Source organism: Eulemur rufifrons, chromosome 29 (genome assembly GCF_041146395.1).
Source record: "Eulemur rufifrons isolate Redbay chromosome 29, OSU_ERuf_1, whole genome shotgun sequence".
Classification (NCBI taxonomy): Eukaryota; Metazoa; Chordata; class Mammalia; order Primates; family Lemuridae; genus Eulemur; species Eulemur rufifrons.
The window spans coordinates 88,553,180-88,573,729 of NC_091011.1; the positions used below are offsets into that span (position 1 = coordinate 88,553,180).

A 20,550-nucleotide genomic window follows, 5' to 3' on the forward strand; every position below is an offset into this window, starting at 1 on the left:
TGAAAGAGCAGATGGTAGCTAAGAGAGAAAAGATAATGGGAATAACTGTTCCCCAGGTTGACTCATCTGCCCAGTGATGACACAGGTGAAAGACTCCAGTTTCCCAGAACCAATCTACCCCTAGGAGAGTGGGGCCCCTTTGGAGGAACAGTCCAGAAGGGGCATTGAAGGGCTCCTGCTGGGAAGCACCAGAGCAGGAACAGAAGAGTCATGAACTTTCAGGGACCTAGGCTTTGGCACTGGTTTGAGAAAGGATTTGGAATTGGAGATGGATTCAAACTTTCTCAGAACATAAAGAAGGAAACCTCTAAGTTCTTCTATAGACCTTACATAAAACACTGACACTAAAAACTGGTAAAGACAGTGCAATAAAAGCCAAGTATAGATCAGTCTCATTTATGGAATGCTGATACAAAATCTTAAAATATTAGCAAATAAAATTCAGTGGAACATTAGAAGAATAATAAACCAGGAACAAATGGGAGTTCATTCTAAAAATGTAAGGACAGGTTAATATTAAGATATAAATTCACTATTAATGGGTCAAAGGAGAACCATATGATTATACAGAGTCACTGAAAGACACTTTGACAAAATCTGACAATCCAATCCTAATTTTTGAAACACTTAGAAAAAAAGATATAAATAGGCACTAACTTGATAATATAAAAACATTATCTCAAATAAGAGTGCTTGTGAGTAAAACCCTAGAAGTATTATCATTAAAGTTAGGGGTGTGATAAGGCTGCCCACTGCTATCAGTACTATGATTTAACACTGTTCTGAAGTCTTAGTCAGTGCAATTCGGCAAGAGAATTAGGAGGTATATGTTGGGCACGGTAGCGCATGCCTGTAATCCCAGCACTTTGGGAGGCTGAGGCAGAAGGATCATTTGAGGCCACAAGTTTGAGACCAGCCTGGGCAACATAGTGAGACTCCATCTCTACAAAAAATAAGAAAAATTAGCCAGGCATGGTGGTGCACGCCTGTAGTCCCACCTACTAGGTAGGTTTAAGCAGGGGGATCACTTGAGCCCAGGATTTGGAGGCTACAGTGAGCTATGATTGTCCCATTGCACTCACTCCAGCCTAGGCAACAGAGAGAGAACCTGTCTCTAAAAAAAAACAATAAATAAATAACAAAAAAAAAAAATAAGTTTCTGTAAGCCCTACTAGATATTAAAATATATTATGAAGTTAAAATAATTTGAACAGTTTGGTACTAGAAAAGAAATAGCCTGATTAATTAAACAGAATAGAGACAGAAAAAATATAACAACACATATTGAGCATTTACTGTACACCAGGCTCTATTCTAAATTTATGTTTACATATATGAACTCATTTAATCTTCACAACAATACTGTAAGGTGGTCACTATAATTATCACCATTTTACAGATAAGTAAAATGAGGCCAACACAAATTTAGTGGCTTATCCAATATCACATAGCCAGTAAACTTAAACTTGTTAAGTACTCTGGTTCCAGAGCCCTCTCTAATGCTATGCTCATCATAGCATTATTTGTAAACTGGGAACAACCTAGTTTGCAAACTTTTTTTTTTCCTAGAGAACATAAGAAATTATGTTATTTGCAGCCAAAAGAATCTTACATGACAGACCATGTTGAGTGAGGAGTGACACGATCTAATTTACATTTTTAGAAGACCTCTCTAGCGGCTAAGAGAAGTATATTCTGGGGCTGGGAGGTGGAATCAAGATGACTACAGTGGTTGCGGTGGAGGAGATGTAGGCAGATTCAGGATAAAGTTTTAAAACTAGAACCAAAGGACTTGCTGGTGAATTAGATGAAGGTATGTGAGAAAGACAGGAATCACGGATGGCTCCTAGGTTTGTGGCCTGAGCACCCAAGTGAAGGGTGATGCCATTTAATCAGATGACAGTTTTTTCAAGAGGAGGTAGTTAGTGGTGGCTTGGATTGAGAATTGGTAGTTAGTGGTGGCTTTGACTGAGAATTCACGTTGGACATGTTAAGTCCATACTATTAGATAACCAAATGCAGATCCAAGCAGGAGATGACTATAGAAACCTGAAGCTGGGAGAGGGAGTCCAGGCTGGGGATCTAAATTTGAGAATCATAAACATGTAATTGACATTTAAAGCCATGGGATGGGATGAGATCAGTTAGGGAGTAGGTGTAGATGGAGGGAGGAAGCCCCTGGTCTGATCCTCATTTGGGGAGGGGATGGGTTAGGGGTTAGAAAGAGGAGTGTACTCTGATATGCAGAAGGAGAGGAGAATGGGACTGTCAGGACCCAGAGAAGCAGGACTACCAGGAACATGGGTGACCTAGAAGCCAACTGAAGGCAGTGTTTCAAGATGGAAGGAGTCAACGGGTATTCCTCAAATACCAAAGAGGTCAAATAAGAAAAGAACCGAGAATTGGCAACTGAATTTCGAAAGATGGATGTTGTTGGTGGGGCAAGAGCAGCTTCAGGGTGAGGGGCCAAAGCCCAAGAGGAGCGGGTCAACAGAAAACAGGAGGTGAAGAAGTGATGAACATAAGTATAGACAACTATTTTGAGGAGTTTTGCTCTCAAGCTAGTTTCTAGATTAGTAGATATCAAACCAACTAATACAATTACAGAAATGGAATAGAGATTAAGTTTCAAAGCAGAAAAAAAATTATATTCAAAGCACAGATTTTATTTTCAATCATTAATATGCTTCATTATTAGTGTGTTATTTTATTTTTATTTTTTAGAGATGAGGGTCTCGATATGTTACCCAGGCTGGTCTTGAACACCTGGCCTCAAGTGATCCTCCCACCTCAGCCTTCCAAGTAGCTGGGATTACATACTCGAGCCACTGTGCCCAGCTATTATGTCATTTTAATATTATAAAACATTCACAGTGCATGCATCTATATGCATAAATGAGGAAACTGAGGCTCTTCGAGAGGGTAAATAACCTGTTCAAGACAGACAGTGATGGCTTGTTGGCCTTTTGGCTAAGATGAAGTGAAGATAGACAGTGGTAGGGCCAGGGTGGGCCCAGGTAATGTGTTTCTAGAGCCCAACAAAAAGCATGAAAAGAGCCAGAAAGATTCAAGCACTAGTAGTTACTAGGGACTACCAGTTAGTAGATTGCCACTGTGAACACGAGTCCTTTTAGCTCTTGGTTACCGACCCAAAACAGGTCCTTATCACACCTAAAGGGTAATTTTTTTTTTTTTTGAGACAGAGTCTCACTTTGTTGCCCAGGCTAGAGTGAGTGCCGTGGCGTCAGCCTAGCTCACAGCAACCTCAAACTCCGGAGCTCAAGGGATACTCCTGTCTCAGCCTCCCGAGTAGCTGGGACTACAGGCATGCACCACCATGCCCGGCTAATTTTTTCTATATATATTTTTTAGCTGTCCATATAATTTCTTTCTATTTTTAGTAGAGATGGGGTCTCGCTCTTGCTCAGGCTGGTCTCGAACTCCTGAGCTCAAACGATCTGCCCACCTCGGCCTCCCAGAGTGCTAGGATTACAGGCGTGAGCCACCGCGCCCGGCCTTAAAGGGTAATTTTTTAAACACAAATACTTTTCTGAATACTGGGAACAAACACAAAACACATGTATCAATTATCACATTTCCAGATTAATCAATGAACTATCGTAAGCTACGGACCTGACTACAAGATTCATCAGTTTAATGAAACACAATTTGGCTGAGAACAGACAGTAAGTACGGATGGGGTGTAAACTGCTCAAGCAGGCGTCAGGCGGCGCCGTTGCTGTGCAGCCACCCACACCTACCTGTGGTCAGCACTGGATTTCTGTCTCCCAGTCCACGGCCTTCTGTTCACAGAGGGAGGCGGGGGAGAGGAGGGCAGGGGCGGGGGAGGTAGAGAGGGCAGGGGAGGCAGGTTTCTTTTCTCTTTCCTGAAGCTGATGCCTGGGTTCCCATCCTTGTCCCCTTCACCAGCATGTTTGAACGTTCTCCGGGGCTTTGGCAGGGGGTTGATGAAGGGCTTTTGGGGGGACCCCTCCGAGCCCCTGTACACACTCTCGAGGCTCTGGTCCCCGGGCTTTCCACATGGAACTTTCCTGTCCTCAGCAGCCTCGGGGGCAGGTACCCTGCCTTCCAGGTCCAAGTGGTGGGCTCTCCGGCTGATTTCTAAGCCTCCCCCACCTCCCAGGTTCTCAGGCAGGGTGGGCCCCTCCTCTGCCTTGTCAGGCAGGCAGTGTGGGGAATAACAAGTCCCAGGCAATTGGGGATCCAACCCTGCTGACCCATCCTTCAAAGCCTGCTCAAGTTTCTTGACCTGCTTCAGCACTGAGAGGTGATCATTCTGAAAGCGTTTGCTAACCCTCGGCTCTCGGCCCCTGCCCAAGCTAGAATCCAGCACCCTGTCCGGCTGGCTTGGGTCTTGCCTCTGCTCTGGGTCCTGTCCCCCAACTTTCACTCCTCCTTTATTCCTCTCATTTTCTCTGCTCTCTGTTTCCAGCCTTGTTCCATTCTTAGCCTCTGTGGCCTGAGGTCTCACCCCATCACTACTTCTCCTCCCCTCCACACAGGACGTCAGGTAATCCTCTTGTCCATCTGCTCTCCTGCCGGGTGCAGGACTGGGTGACTCCTTCTTCCCTTCCCATTCTGATATCTTCTCCTTTATGCTGAGGGACTTGTGCCGGGCTCCGACTCTGGCAGATGGGCAGGAGTTCTGAGCACCTCTGAGCTGCTTCTTCCCGGCCCTGCTGGCTTCTGCAGCTGGGTCACTGATGATCATATTTGAGCTGAACATGTCCACTCTTGACTCTAGCACGAGCTTACTGAGGCTTTCCAGTGGGCTCCTTCTGAAGGGTGGCTCCTGACCAGCCTCTAGGAAAGGAATGAAGGACCCAACTGGTTGCCTTTGAGGGTCTTCCCCAGTCTTTGGATCTTCCACCTTGACCCTGAACAAGAACAACAACACCGGGTAATAGCTACTGTTCTTGGCTAGTCATAAAGATTTGCTAGAACTCAGATATAAATGTTATATGCAAGTTGCAAACCACAAACATTGAAACTACCATTTACAAAAACCACTTTATGTTTTTCATAGGGAGACAACATGGTGGAATGAAAGAAGCAATTGGATTTTGGAGTACAGTAGTCTGGGTTTTTTTTTTTTTTTTTTTTGAGACAGAGTCTCGCTCTGTTGCCCAGGCTAGAGTGCCATGGTGTCAGCCTTGCTCACAGCAAGCTCAAACTCCTGGGCTTAAGCAATCTTTCTGCCTCGCCTCTGGAGTAGCTGGGACTACAGGCACGTGCCACCATGCCTAGCTAATTTTTTTCTATATATATTTTTAGCTGTCCAGATAATTTCTTTCTATTTTTAGTAGAGATGGAGTCTCGCTTTTGCTCAGGCTGGTCTCAAACTCCTGACCTCGAGCGATCCTCCCACCTCAGTCTCCCAGAGTGCTAGGATTACAGGCGTGAGCCACCATGCCTGGCCTTAGTCTTGGGTTTAAATCCTAATTCAACCACTGACCAGACATGCGACCTTAGGCAAGTTGTTTAAGTCCTCTAAACCTCAGTTCCCTCCTCTGTAAAATGGGGATAATAATAAAACGTATGTAATAGGGTGGTTGTAAACACTTTTTTCTTTTATTTTATTTATATCAGTCATAAAAGAGCTTCTGAGGCTGTAAACATTTAATGAGCCAGCCCACATAAAGTATCTAGCATGTCCTGAGTACACAATAAATAGTGGCTATCATTATTACTAGTTTTTTTGCCTCATGAAAATAGGAGTAATTTCATGAGGTACAAGATTAAATAGGCTGTTTCCCCTGCTTTTGTTATTCACAGGTGGTTCACAGGTGGTTCTTTGCAATGACTATTTGAAAACTAAAACAATGCCACAAGTCCTGAAGTTTTTGCTAAGTCTAAGCTGGATAAATTGTCCTGATTTAAGTGGGTTAAAGCCTCAATGATCAGGTGCGTTTGAACTGAACCTCTTCTGGAATGACAGCCTTACTAGTGGGGACTCTCCACAAGGACAGGGATTGTTTTGTTATTTTGGCCTGTTGTGGCTACTGCTGCATCCCTAGCACCTAGAACAATGCCCGGCAGAGTAGGTGGTCAATAAATGTCTGTTGCATGAATGAATGTCTGAATAAATAGATTCAGATTTCACACACTGTCCAACACAGTAGCCACCAGCCACATGGGGCTATTTAAACTTACATCCAATTAAGTTAAAGCTTCAGTTCCTCAATTGCATCAGCCACATGTCAAGAACTCAGAGGCCCCATGTGGCTAAAGGCTACTGTGTTGGACGGAGCAGAAGACTATTTCCATCACCGCAGAAAGTTCTGGCCTAGAACATGTATGTGAGGACACATGTCTCTAAATGTGATTTTAGGGCCGGGCGCGGTGGCTCACGCCTGTAATCCTAGCACTCTGGGAGGCCGAGGCGGGTGGATTGCTCAAGGTCAGGAGTTCAAGACCAGCCTGAGCAAGGGCGAGATCCTGTCTCTACTAAAAATAGAAAGAAATTATCTGGCCAACTAAAAATATATATAGAAAAAATTAGCCGGGCATGGTGGCACATGCCTGTAGTCCGAGCTACTCAGGAGGCTGAGGCAGTAGGATTGCTTAAGCCCAGCAGTTTGAGGTTGCTGTGAGCTAGGCTGACGCCATGGCAGTCACTCTAGCCCGGGAAACAGAGTGAGACTGTCTCAAAACAAAAAACAAAAAACAAAAAAAACAATAAATGTGATTTTAGTAGATTAGTTAGTGCCATGAAGATACTAAAGATTATTGTGAAAGAAAAACATTTTTAAGCTAGTCTAAGAATGAGGTATCTGTATTTTGCAGTGCAAAACATTCCTCCACCAGTAAAGGTTATGACTGAGCACAGTGACTTCAGATGTGCCAAGATTACCAAACACATACAAACCAACCTCATGGTGAACATTTTCTGATTATATAGATCTGACTAAATAGGAATTATGAAACTCCAGTCAAGGTTCATGGGGATGAATAATTAGCAATTTCATGCATCCTGTTACTATTTAGCTTTCTATTCCAAAGACTACCAGTTGTTTACATAAAGATATCTTCCTCAATTGAGACATTAGCACATAAATTATGCTGTTGTTCTTGGTTGCACAGCATAAATTAGAAACTTATGAAAATGCATTTTTTTGCAAACACATTTTCCTATGTTAAATATGGTGATCAAAGCAGAAATTCTCATTTAAATAAGCAATTAAGATTCATAACAGAGTGCTTATAAAAGAGACAAAAATTGTAATTATTCCATCACCACTGGGGACATTAGCATGAATTCAGATTTTAGTCAGAATCAGAATCAGTTTGTTGTTATTAATATCTTATGGAGAGTTCAAATGGCAAGAGTTATGGTGTTTGCTCTCAAGGTGCCAGAGGCAAGATGAAGAAACAGACACACAAAAACGTGACAATCTAGGTTAGTGCATGCTTAGTGCCAACTGATGATCCCATATATATAAAAATCATTAATATCCTGTATGGTGTTACGCAATATTGCCCAGTAGATATATACATGAGCTTTGGAGTCAGAGGGACTTGGGACTGCAGTCTTGACTCCATTTTTTTCACCTTAAAATAAGAACCCTACTTCCCTTCTCTAGGCTGAAACTTTATGAGCGCAGAGGTCAAATTTATCTTGTTCACTGTGCCTGATGCATAGTAAGTAGATAGTCAATAAATATTTATTCAATGTATGGATGAGTTAATATATGTAATGTGCCCAGAGTATAGGATATGTTATAAATTTTGATATCAATAACTGGTAACTAGTGTTATTGTAATTGTCATAGTTATTGTCTAAGAGCCCAAACACCTGGAGTGACTTCACTATCAGGGAGGCCCTGTCTGAGAACTGGAGAGGAACAAAGGATGGCTTTGTTCCACACTGGATTTACAAAGCTTAGGCAAGAGAGATGAGGATGCTGAAACTGTTCGAAGCCTCCGGAGGACAGAGGGCCTTCTCCATATGGTTTGCTGCACCCACAAGTTTCTAGAGCTCCTGTTTCCAGGATTCTATGCCCCAGAAGGGTGCTGGCCTGGGAGCAGAGCTGCCAACTGCTTTGCGGAATGTGAGAGTATCAGAGAAAAGGCTCCATCTGGGGAGGAGGAAACAACTACGTGGATGTAAGATGGAAGAGCTGACCATGTGGACAGATACAGCTGCAGAGATTTAGGGCTCAAACATAATTAGAATACCTGAACATTCCAGTTAGAAAAATCAACCCTGACTGGAATAGTAATGGGGACAGGGCTCAAGTCACCAGGGGACCATCCTCTCCCTACACCAGACACTAGTCAGACTTTCTCTTGACCACTCTGATCTGAAGCCTTAAATGAGTTCAGCACAGGGAGACGATTTACAGGAGTCTCGTTAGAACGACCTGGAAAGGAGAGCTTCCTTAGTTCAAGGAAGCGGGATCAGCGAGGAGGGGAAGGCGGCAGGGAAGGAAGGAGACTAAGAAGCTGGGCCAGCTGCTTCATTCTCAGGGGAAAACGTTCTTACTTGTCAGCCAATTTGTAGCTCAGGTTTTCGGTCTGGCTGTGGCTGCCCTCGGCCGGCCTGCACACTGTCATCATGTCAGCACCGAGAGGAGCTCCAGGTTGCCTGAGGGAACAGGGATGCACACTCAGTGAGCCAGGACATCAAAGCCTCCCGCACAGAGGAGCAGATCTAGGTCCCACGCCCCAAACTATTCCCGATAGATTCCAGCCAGGAGCAGGGGCTGGCAGGAACGCACCATTCAGAATCCCTGACCTAGGAAGCAGGGGACAAAGGCACAGTCCTGAGGTCCACCCTGACTCAGGCCCTATGCCAACCTCTTTGTATAAATTCTTTAGCTAAGGTCACCAAAAGTCTTAAGAAAACATACAACCTTAGAAAGCAAAACATAAATAACAATACACCTCGACACTTTTTCAGGTTCTCTAAGAACCTCTGTGATGAGCTAATAGTCCCCAAAGAAGAAAACTGTTGTCCCTTTATTTGAAACAAGACCTAAACCACACATGAAAGCAGAATTATCCCCACAGGGGTACTCCACTCTTCTGCTGGCCCTGATGGTGGCTGTAAGCCCACACCGGCCTTGCCTGCAGAGCCCCACATAGGGAGCCCCCCCAACAGCTCTGCGCTGAGGTCATCTGTCACTAGGTCACCTGTCTGGTCTAAGGAAAACTAGGAGATGGTCACGGCAAACTGAGGAATCCCACTGAAAAACAACAAGGACAGCGGGGATAACAAGGAAGGAGGCTCAGCTCAGAAGTAGCAGTTTTATAATACTCTGGGGTCTGACATCCAAATGAACTGAAGTGACTGATTAAAATGTATTCTTTCAATAGCAAGTCCCTACAGAACTCTGGGAATAAGAGTGTCTCTCAACATTAGCATAAATGGGCGGGCATTGCTCGGGCAGAGGTGGCTAGGAAGATGACAGCTATCAGAGATTGCCAACAGCATGGGCCATGCAACTCTTCTGTAAAGTGTGAACACCGAACAACAGGTCCCTCCTGAGAGGAGCTACCTCCTTGACTAGAGTTCAAGGAGTATTGAGATACTGGGGACTTATGTTTCTTTTCCATGGAACTTCCAGGGAATCCCTCTCCCAACTCCTTCTCAGGTTTCCAAGATTCCTACTCCCTTTCCCACAATCTGCCAGGTGACAGGATGGCTGCCCAGTGTCCTAGCCTGGGCATCCTCACCCTCCCAAGAAATCAGAGGGCCGGGACTCAAGACATGCATGTAACTCTTGGGAACAAGGAGAAGAAGGCCAGAGAGGAAGAGGAAAAGAAAGGGAGAGTGAACATGGGCAACAAATTAACAAGAGGGAGGTGGGAACCAGGAGCTGGAAAAAACAAGGAAGGGGACAGACAGACGGTCTGCCAATTGTGTGGGGTGGGGGGATGGAGTTGTGGCCTGTCCATGGAGCTCGGCTGTCCCCTTACCAGCAACTCAGCACCAGACATTTTGGGGGAGATCTGTGTTGTAACCAAGCCCAGTTCTTTAAAGAAGCCAGGCCCCAGGGCTCATCTATCCCATTACGTAGGAGAGCCCTGAAAGGCTTTTCAGGGACAGGAAGGAACTCATTGTCCCTCTCATAAAGCTCCCGCAAAGCTGAAAGCTTCTGGAGCCTCTCCATTTGGCTGGGCCCACAGACACTGCTCTTCTGTCCAGCATCTGGCAGAGGGCCCCATCGGAGGTCAAGGAGAGCAGCCACTCCCCCCCCCGCCCCCACCCTCCACATAGCCCAAACCCACAATGACCCAGCCTTGTTCCATGTGAGCAATGACTCTCTCCACCCACTCTCTCCTTTTGAGCTGGCGGCCTCTTTCACTGCTGGCACTAGGACTTGGTGCCAGACTGTGTGCCGCGTGCTCTCGGGAACTCAAAGATGAGTAAGACATGGTCTCAGCCCTCAGGATAGCACCGGGACTGTGCGAGGTTCACGCTGAGCCCTTAACCCGGCCCCAGCCCCGCCCCCAAGGAAACTGATTCCCTATACTTCTCAGGAAGCACAGCTTCTCCAGAAAAACAAAGCCCACTATGTCTAATGCACAGAGATGTGAGTATAGGCTTTGAGGTCAAAGATCACAAGAAGCACCTAAACAACAGGTACGTAAGTGAACTCGATTCCCATCGAGCAGTAATAACTTCTAGTGCTAAAACCACGGTCTCTAGAGAAACAGCCGATGCCATATTCCGAGAAGCAAGTTCAAGTGGGCTTCAGAGGCTGGCCCTGAGGGGGATAGAATGCTACTGCACACTCAGCAATCAGTCCACGGGCATTTCTGAATTCATAGAGGTATAGGAAATGCTGCTCCCATAAAAATTCGACCTTTCCTTTTTTGACTCAGATGATTAAAAATCATTAGTTAGGTAACAAGCCTAAGCGAATTTGCTAGTTTGCAGTACTCTGACTTCATCACCATGATAAACTTCACTATCACTTCGTAGGTCTAGGATTGCAAGGTAGAGCTGTTTCCCAAACCGTGGTCCACTGGGGCTCTGTTCCATGGGTCACCTTGGGGACCATGTTAGACATGTAGATTTCTGGGCACCTTTCTGATGGACCAAAACCAACTGTCTGAGGGCCGGTCTGGAATCTGCATTAAAATACGGTAAATCAAAGGCCTCACATGATTTTTACATTACCTAGGGTTCTTTATTTCTTCCTAGTCAATTTGGCCTTGTGATCCAAACAGACTATTTTCCCAGAGGGATAATGAATGAACGACTAGTAACAACACATTTTCCCACTCAACTGCTTTCCATAAAAATAGAACTTCCCATTAACCAGATGGGCTTACGTATTACTAATTAGACTAAAAATGCCATACCAAATTTTGAAGTTAGATGATAGGTACATGAAAGTTCACATATTTTTGTATGCTCAAACATTTCCATGAGTTCTAAAAACTGTCTTTATAAGCTGAAGAAAAATATTTTAAAAATTCTAACATCTATAACTAACTATGTTTATCAATCAAGTCCATAGTTTAAGCCTGTTTTTCTTTTTGCTAAAATGAATACTCTTAAGATCTTTTCTCGACTCAGAGGTTCTCTTTGGGCATTGACATCATATTGATTGGAGGGCTCAGGTGAAGAAGTTAAGATGCAGGGCAGGAGAGTCTTCCTCAGTTTTAACTTTGTTAGAAACTGTTGGCCAGGCACGGTGGCTCACGCCTGTAATCCTAGCACTGTTAGGAAGCCAAGGCAGGAGGATTGCTTGAGCTCAGGAGTTCGGGACCTGCTTGAGCAAGAGCGAGATTCCTTCTACTGAAAATAGAAAAATTAGCCAGGTGTGGTGGTGTGCCTGTAGTCCTGGCTACTCAAGAGGCTGAGGCAAGAGGATCGCTTGAGGTTGCTGTGAGCTAGGCTGACGCCATGGCACTCTAACCTGGGCAACAGAGCAAGACTATGTCTCAAAAAAAAAAAAAAAAAGGAAAGAAAGAAACTGTCTTAGCCATCAAGTGCTGAGAAAACCTCTTACTCCTAATTACCTGTCTGAATTACCTTTAATTTAGAGAGAGAAAGAAAGAGAGAAAGAAAAGAGAGTTATCTTATAGTGAGATGCTTCTGGTCAGTCTCAAAATCCCACAGAAAACTTAATTGTTCAAGACTGACATTGCTAGATTAAAAAAAAAAAAAAAACCACCACATGTATTATTTTACAATTCCGTTAAAGTTCCAGCCTTATCTCTGAATATACTATTTTTTTTCCTTTTTTTAAGGGACTTGGAATACTACAATGTCAAATCATTAATTACAACACAAATACCTCTCAGTAAAAAGGTCAAGAATTTAAAACAGATATAAAGTGTTTTCCCACAAGTAGGAAGGAGGAAGTGAGTAACCCCAGATCCTGAGAGAAGTTCTCACAGGAGGAGCCTGAGGATCCACTGTTCTAGGAGAGGGAGGAGTGAGCTATGCCTGCAGAGAGAGGAGCCCTGGGGGCCCTGGCAGCTCCTTTAGAATCCCAGCCCCATCTCGGCCTGCTCACTCTCTTTCCTCCACCACCGTTTTTTGGGAATCCAGCTAAGACAGTCTGGATACACCAGCCTCATGAGCCAGTGCAGCCTTCAGTGCTAAGAGCTGAGTGAGGCAGCATCTTGCGGTTTGAGGCCTGGCCTTTTAGAGTGTTTCCACTGATAATGGAGCATTGCTCATAACCTCATTCATTATTCAGTTATGAGATTAGAAAGTTAAACAGGATGCTATTGAGAGCTCATCAACAGTAGTAACATTCTTCCTATCAACTCTGGTGAGATACCAGCCTGGGCAACATAGTGATACCCTGTCTCTGCAAAGAATAAAAATTAAAAAAAAAAATTAGCCAGGCATGGTGGTGTGCATCTGTAGTCCCAGCGACTCAGGAGGCTGAGGCAGGAGGATCGCCTGAGCCCAGGAGTTGAAGGCTGCAGAGAGCTATGATCATGCCACTGCACTCCGGCCTAGACGACAGAGCAAGACTTTATCTCTAAAATGATAATAATAATAACAATAACTCTGGTGAGGTTTTTATGGTGGCAACAGGGAAGGTGATATGTGGTCCATAAACATTTTGCTGTTAAAGTCACTTACAAAGAGAAGTTTGGATATTACTGCTTTAGAGACTGCTAGAAAAAAATTAATCTGTACGTGTTTAAGCCACAGGGGAAAAAAGTAACAGCCTGATTTTCTCAAATCTTAAAACAAAAAGTGATTTAAATATAAAATGAAATGTAGATAAACTGATGAATAAATAAACAAAAGTGGTATATTCATACAAGGGAATTCAGCCATAAAAGGAATAAAGTCCTATACGTGCTCTAATATGGGTGAAGCATGAAAACACACTAAGTGAAAGAAGACAGACACAACAGGCCACACACTGTGTGATTCTACTTATAAAAAATGTCCAGAATAGGCAAATTCACAGAGACAGAAGGTAGATTAGTAGTTGCCAGGAGCTGGGGGATGGAAGAATTGGGCCTGATGGCTAACAGGTAAAGGTTTCTTTTGAGATGACAGAAATGTTCTAAAATTACATAGTGGTGACAGCTGCACAATATAGTGAATATACCGTAAGCCACTGAACTCTGCACTTTAAAATGGTGCATTTTGTGCCCATTACATCTCAATAAAAATAAATTATATAAGTAATGTATGTTCAATTAAAAAAATAAGAAATCTGGACAGGGGAAGAAGTGGAATGAGGAATAAAATCTACACAATTATAATTTTCCAGTATCCTTTATTGCTCTATAATTAGTATACTGGTTTTGAACTATAAGTAAATGTGTATCATATCTAACTTGATTCAAAATGGTCATACTTGGTACACTGAATTTTAAAATATAGTTGGTGCGGTGATGCACATGCCTATAGTCACAGCTACTCAGAAGGCTGAGATAGGAGGACAGCTTGAGGCCAGGAGCTTAAGGCTGCAGTGTGCTGTGATTGTACCTGTAAACAGCCACTGTACTCCAGCACAGGCAGTATAGTAAGGCCCTTTCTCTTAAAAAAATTTAGATCATAAATGATTATATACTAATAAAATTAAATTTTACATAAAGTTACAAACTGTTCAGCTTTTTTTTTTTTTTTTTTTTTTTGAGACAGAGTCTCACTCTGTTGCCCAGGCTAGAGTGCTGTGGCATCAGCCTAGCTCACAGCAACCTCAAACTCCTGGGCTCAAGCGATCCTCCTGCCTCAGCCTCCCGAGTAACTGGGACTACAGGCATGCGCCACCATGCTCGGCTAATTTTTTCCGTATATATTTTTAGTTGTCCATATAATTTCTTTCTATTTTTAGTAGAGATGGGGTCTCACTCTTGCTCAGGCTGGTCTCGAACTCCTGAGCTCAAACAATCCTCCCGCCAAGGCCTGCCAGAGTGCTAGGATTACAGGTGTGAGCCACCGCACCTGGCCACTGTTCAGCTTTAATGATTTAATATCTCTTAGTTTCATCAGTTTATGAGGAGCTGGCAAAAAATAAAGAAGCCATAACAATTACAGAACAATAAGAGTTGTTTTCTCAGATGAGCATTCTTCTTAGCAAGCATATCTAAAAGGTATTTGTTTCCAAAAATAAGCTGAAAAAAAAAAAAGTACACAACCTGGGACTGGAAACTAGTATAATCTCTGTGGAAAGCAATATGGAGATACCTCAGAGAACTAAAAGTAGAACTACCATTTGATCCAGTTATCCCATTACTGGGCACCTACCCAAAGAGAAAAAAAAAAAAACCTTCTATAATAAAGACATCTGTACTTGAATGTCTATAGCAGCACAATTCACAACTGCAAAGATGTGGAAACAACCCAAGTGCCCATCAATACATGAGTGGATTAATAAAATGTGGTATATGTATACCATGGAATACTACTCAGCCACAAAAAACAATGGTGATATGGCACCTCTTGTATTATCCTGGCTAGAGCTGGAGCCCATTCGACTAAGTGAGGTATCACAAGAATGGAAAAACAAACACCACACGTACTCACCATCAAATTGGTACAAATGATCAACACTTATGTGCACATATGGAAGTAACATTCACTGGGTGTCAGGCACGTGGCGGGGAGGGAGGGATGGGTATAGTCACACTAATGTGTGCAGTGTGCACTGTCTGTGGGATGGGCACGCTTGCAGCTCTGACTTGGGCAGTGCAAAGGCAGTATCTGTAACCTAAACGTTTGTACCCCCGTAATGTTCTAAAATTTAAAAAAAAGTACATAATCACATAATACAACTCTTGCTATGTCTAACTGCATAGTGATGCTCATTCTTGAGTCTCTTGATGCTTCACTTTCATCACCTTTAAACAAAAGGTTTGAAAACAATTAAAATGGGTTGCTTTAGTCCTTTACACCATAGCTTTAATTTTTTGATTTGTGGTATTTTCAAAAGCAAACCAATATTTTCACATTTGGAAGAAGATGAAGGAATCTGAAGCAAGTGAGAAGAGAAGCCAAAGGCCATGTGCTGCCTCAGAACTACAGCCGCGGGCTGTATTTGGCAAAACTGCCGCCTGCACTCTTGTACCAAATTCTAAACTTTGCCTACACAAGAACACTGAACATCAAGTCCTCAGTGCATCACACAGGGTAAAAACAGAGGCAGTATCAAAATGGTGACTTTTGTGCTAATCAAAGTCTGCCTATTTCTAAGAGTCCTGCTTTTGAGCCCAGAAGATTCCCTCATCAAAGGAGTGTTCAAGAAATATCTGTTAAATGAATGAACACATACCATTTTTTTTAATACCTAATGTGTCCATCAACAAATGACTGGATCAACAAAATGTGGTATATCCATACAATGGAATATTATTCAGCCATAAAAAGAAATGAAGTTCTGATACATGCTACAACATGAACGAACCTTGAAAACATGCTAAATGAAAGAAGCTGGTGATAAAAGATCACACTTTGTATGATTCCATTTATATGAAATGTGCAGAATAGGCCAATCTACAGAGATGGAAAGTAAATTAGTGGTTGTCAGGGGCACAGTAAGGGGTAGGGGATGTGGAATTACTGCTAACAGGTATGGGTCTTTTTTTGGGGGGAGTGTGATGAAAATACTCTAAAATTAGATAGTGATGATGGTTGTACAACACAGTAAATATACTAAAAACTACTGAACTGTATGCTTTAAAAGAGTAAATTTTATGGTATGTGAATTATATTTCAATAAAGCTATTAAAAAAAAGATATAGCAGGGACAATTACTTAAAGCCCCACTGAAGACAAAATGAATCAGACTGCCAGAGTGGAACCTAGGAATTTGCACTTATAAGTTCCCCAGAGAATTCGCAAGCATACTACAGTTTAAGAGTCGCTGGTCTAGAATTGAACCATTCAGTTTATTTTTATGTCACTTGCATTGTCAGCTAGCAACAGAAATACTCTATTTTGCCCTCTCCTTTGTAAGGCAGTATTTTACTCCGGTGTCTGCTCCTATTTGAGAGCATATTGGGAATCTGATGCAGGTGTCACCAGCACAAAGTGAATTTGTTCCTCTTTGGCAAACCAGATGTAGATGCTCTAAGATCTGTTCTGCACATCTTTCCCTACCCAGCCTTGAATATCAAGGCTCCTTTGCACTCTTTTAGAGTGAATCACCGGAGTAATTTCAAGACTTTCTGTCGTTATAAATACTCAGTTACTGACAATATTTTCTTTTATCAACTTGATTAGTATTTGCCTGACCTACACTTGTCAGTTTGACAAATGAAGCCACTGGGAATCTGTGGCTGGAGCAGCCTGTGAATGCAGACTGCACCACATTCTGATGACCTAGAGGCCAGAGGCAGCTAAAACGGTGTATTGTTCTCAATTTCATAAACCCAGGGAGGATTTTTTCACATCTGCAGAACATTCTGACATACAGAGATGTATTTGGCCACCTTAGTAGGATGGAAACATATTTTTCACTTGACAATATTTGCAAATCATGTTTATTCCTTCACTCATTGGCAATGTGGAAATAATTCCATATGTTGCCTTTGGGTTCACCATTCTGTGGAGGGTAAAAACAGAAAAAGTGCAATTGAGTGGCCATCTTGCATATGAACATTAAGCTACAGCACGCAGAAGGTTTTATCAGTGTTAATGCTTGGTAACTACTAGTGTCACCTCTTGGATAAAGGATAGGATGAGTTTGACATAAATCATTAAAGCACAAGTTACAAAAGTTATGAAATACGCTTACTGCTGACATACAGTTTAATAGACTGAATTCAGATAAATGTGGTTTTTTTTTTTTAAATACACTTCCTTTTGTTTCTTTTGTATATTACAAGTCACTAAACCGGAAGGAGTCAGGTTTCAACTTATTTCAACTCCCAAATATTTAAACTTGCTCTTCCTTCTCTCTGTTCTCACCTAGGCCAGAAACCACTCCTTATTTCTAACCGCTGCAGAAATCAACATCAATGCTCCTACCATTTTTCTGAGAAGGAATTTGAGTCTCAGGGAGTTGGGTCACATGTTTTAAGTTCATATTATAACTCATAAGCGATAGAGCCAGGAATGAGTCTATGTTTCAAATCCATGTCTGGTGCTCTGTCTACAATATCTCATAATGTCTAATCTAGACTAGAACTAGACTCTTAGCTCATTATTTTGAATGTCTGTTTTGCTCAGCTCTTCAAGATCAGCAACTGTTTTATACATCTGTGCCATGCCGAATTTCATAAACGCTTGTTAATTAAGTGAACTGGGGAGGGGGAGCGGGTCTGTCTTTTTATAGTTCTGTGATTTTATTTCTATATTTTGGGACTCTATCCTAAGAAATAATCCTGCAGATGGAAAAATATATGCATAAATGTTCATAGCTATTCCCTATAATATTGAGCAATTAAAAACAACTCAAGTTGTCCAGCAATATAATAGTCATGTAAACTATAATATAGCTATTTGACGTTATATTATAAATTAAATTATGTCTATGAAAACTGTGCTTCAATAGAAACAGAAAGTATATTAGTGGTTGTCTAGGCTGGGAGTCAGTAGGTAGGAAGAGTGGGGAGTGACTGCTAGTGGGTTTGGAGTTTCTTTCTGGGGTGATGAAAATGTTCTAAATTGATTGCAGTGATAGTTGTACAACTCCATGATTATAGTAAAAACCATTAAACTGCATGCTTTAAATGGGGGGTTTTATGGCATGTGAATTATATCTCAATCAAGCTGTTAGAAAAAAAGTAGATTAAAGAGTCAAGCTAAAAAAAAAAAAGCCTATTACTAAATGGAAAAAATGCTCACATTGTACAGTTAGCCAAAAGAAAGAGAATCCAAAAGCTTGTGTCCACATGAATAAAATAATGTTTTTAAAAGGGAGCAAGGAATTTATTCATTCCTATTCAAAACTACACATAAGAAAATGACTGAAAGTAAATATAACAAAAGATTGACAGTATTTGTCATTGTGTAAGAAACTTTGATTTTTTTCCATTCTCTCAATTTATCTATATTTTTTTTTTTTTTTTTTTTTTTTGAGACAGAGTCTCACTTTGTTGCCCAGGCTAGAGTGAGTGCCGTGGCGTCAGCCTAGCTCACAGCAACCTCAAACTCCTGAGCTCAAGGGATCCTCCTGTCTCAGCCTCCCGAGTAGCTGGGATTACAGGCATGTGCCACCATGCCCGGCTAATTTTTTTCTATATATATTTTTAGCTGTCCATATAATTTCTTTCTATTTTTAGTAGAGATGGGGTCTCGCTGTTGCTCAGGCTGGTCTCGAACTCCTGAGCTCAAACGATCCGCCCACCTCGGCCTCCCAGAGTGCTAGGATTACAGGCGTGAGCCACCGCGCCCGGCCTATTTATCTATATTTTCAACAACAAAAACTCCCCCTGATTTCCAAATTTCCTATAATAAGCACATATTATTATTGCTATTACGAATAAGGGGAGATTGTAAATCCTGCTGTTGTCTGAGTCTGCCCTGCGGAGCCCGGCAAACCCCAGAGTTGCTGTGCAGCCTGGACCTAGTGCAGGGCATTTGGCTTAGCTGAGCGCATCACTCTACAACTTGTTTTGCTTTGCCAAAGTAGCTCCTAAAAGGAAGGCTAAGTGATATTTTATTCTCATTACTTCCCTTAGTGACCACCAAGATTTAGATCCTGGTCTACAGTAACCACTTCCCAGTATTGATGTTTCAAAGGGCCCAAAGAGAAACCAATGGCTAACAGGGATACAGTCGTCTCTCAGTATTCACAAGGGATTTGTTCCAGGACCCCATTCGGATACCAAAATTCATGGATGCTCAAGTCTCTGACATAAAATGGCATAGTATTTGTATATAACCTGCGCACAGCCTCCTGTATACTTTAAATCCTCTATAGATTACTCATAATACTTAATAAAATGTAAATTCTATGTAAATAGTTGTTATACTGTATTGTTTAACAAGAATGACAAGAAAAAAACAGTCTACGCATGGTTTGGTACAGACGTAACCATCCTAGTCTAACTACATAGTACATGTTAGCAAAAATGTAACGCTTTCTGGAATATTTTTTTCCGAAATATTTTCAATCTGTAATTAGCTGAATCCTCACATGCAGAACCCACAGATACCGAGGGCTGACCATAGTCACGTAATTCATTCTTCGACTCATAGTTGTGCCTACTTCTCACAGGTAACTGAGTGAAGCCTGGGAGAAATGTAAAATAAATAGATATATTTGTCCTCCAAGAGTATTCATTTTCATACAGGAAATAAGATGCACATGAATGTCTCCAAAACAAAACACAATATGATAAGCAAAACAGGTGAAGGTGAGATCACTTTGTGGAAAAGCTGGGCGTGAAGATTGGGTCAGACTTCCTTTGGGGTACATAGGTGACAGGTGTAGACGTTTGCATAATCTCAGGATGACTGGCACTTTAGGAAGCACAAACCACTGAATGAAAGGCACCACTGATTGATTGTATTCTGTAAGGAAATGCCTGATTTCCGGGATTTCCTCGCAGAGGTCAGGTAACATGTGAACCAAGGCAGAATCTGTGAACACACCTTGGTGACTTTCTGAGCTTTTGCCAAGATGATACCAGAAGCATAATGACCTTTAAGATTTTTTATTTTGAAACAATTTCAAGCTCAGAGAACAGTTGCAAGAATAGTACAGAAAACTCAGTAAACCCTTATACTCTACCGAAATTCACCAAGTTTTAACATTTTCTCTCTCTCAAATTATTTTAAAATGCTCTTTTGGAGGTTCAGGGTAAATGAGTGCTATCCAGCCACTAGAAGACTTCAGTGCTCATGAATATAAAAGAAAACAGAATCTTACATAACCAGTTTACTGAAGTAAGCACACCTAGGTCCAATAGACAACTCAATCCCCATCCTGCCCCTGACCCTCTACTGGGACCTTCCAGAAGGACACTGAATACTTTAAAGCCAGATTACCAACCATGCAAGAAGAGCTAGAAAAACACTGAAAAATAAACAACGGTGTAGGGGAGGGAGGCTGTGGAGGAAACTAGCCCTATTAGATATTAAAACATACTATAAAGCCTCTATAATTAAAACAATGTGGTACTGCCACAAGAATAAACAGACCAGTG

The 20,550-nt window shown here is 42.2% G+C and overlaps 1 protein-coding gene across 1 annotated transcript in view; it reads right to left on the bottom strand.

Moving 5' to 3' along the window:
* The window catches only part of DENND2A (DENN domain containing 2A), a 92,519-nt gene that overhangs the window by 56,473 nt on the left and 15,496 nt on the right, over positions 1-20,550 (bottom strand). Inside the window, exons 2-3 of the mRNA XM_069462607.1 lie at positions 8,507-8,608; positions 3,762-4,898 (exon numbers count right to left, since the gene is read on the bottom strand). Of these exons, the coding sequence (XP_069318708.1) occupies positions 3,762-4,898; positions 8,507-8,580 (1,211 nt within the window). The 5' untranslated portion in view covers positions 8,581-8,608. The remainder of the gene's footprint in view (positions 1-3,761; positions 4,899-8,506; positions 8,609-20,550) is intronic.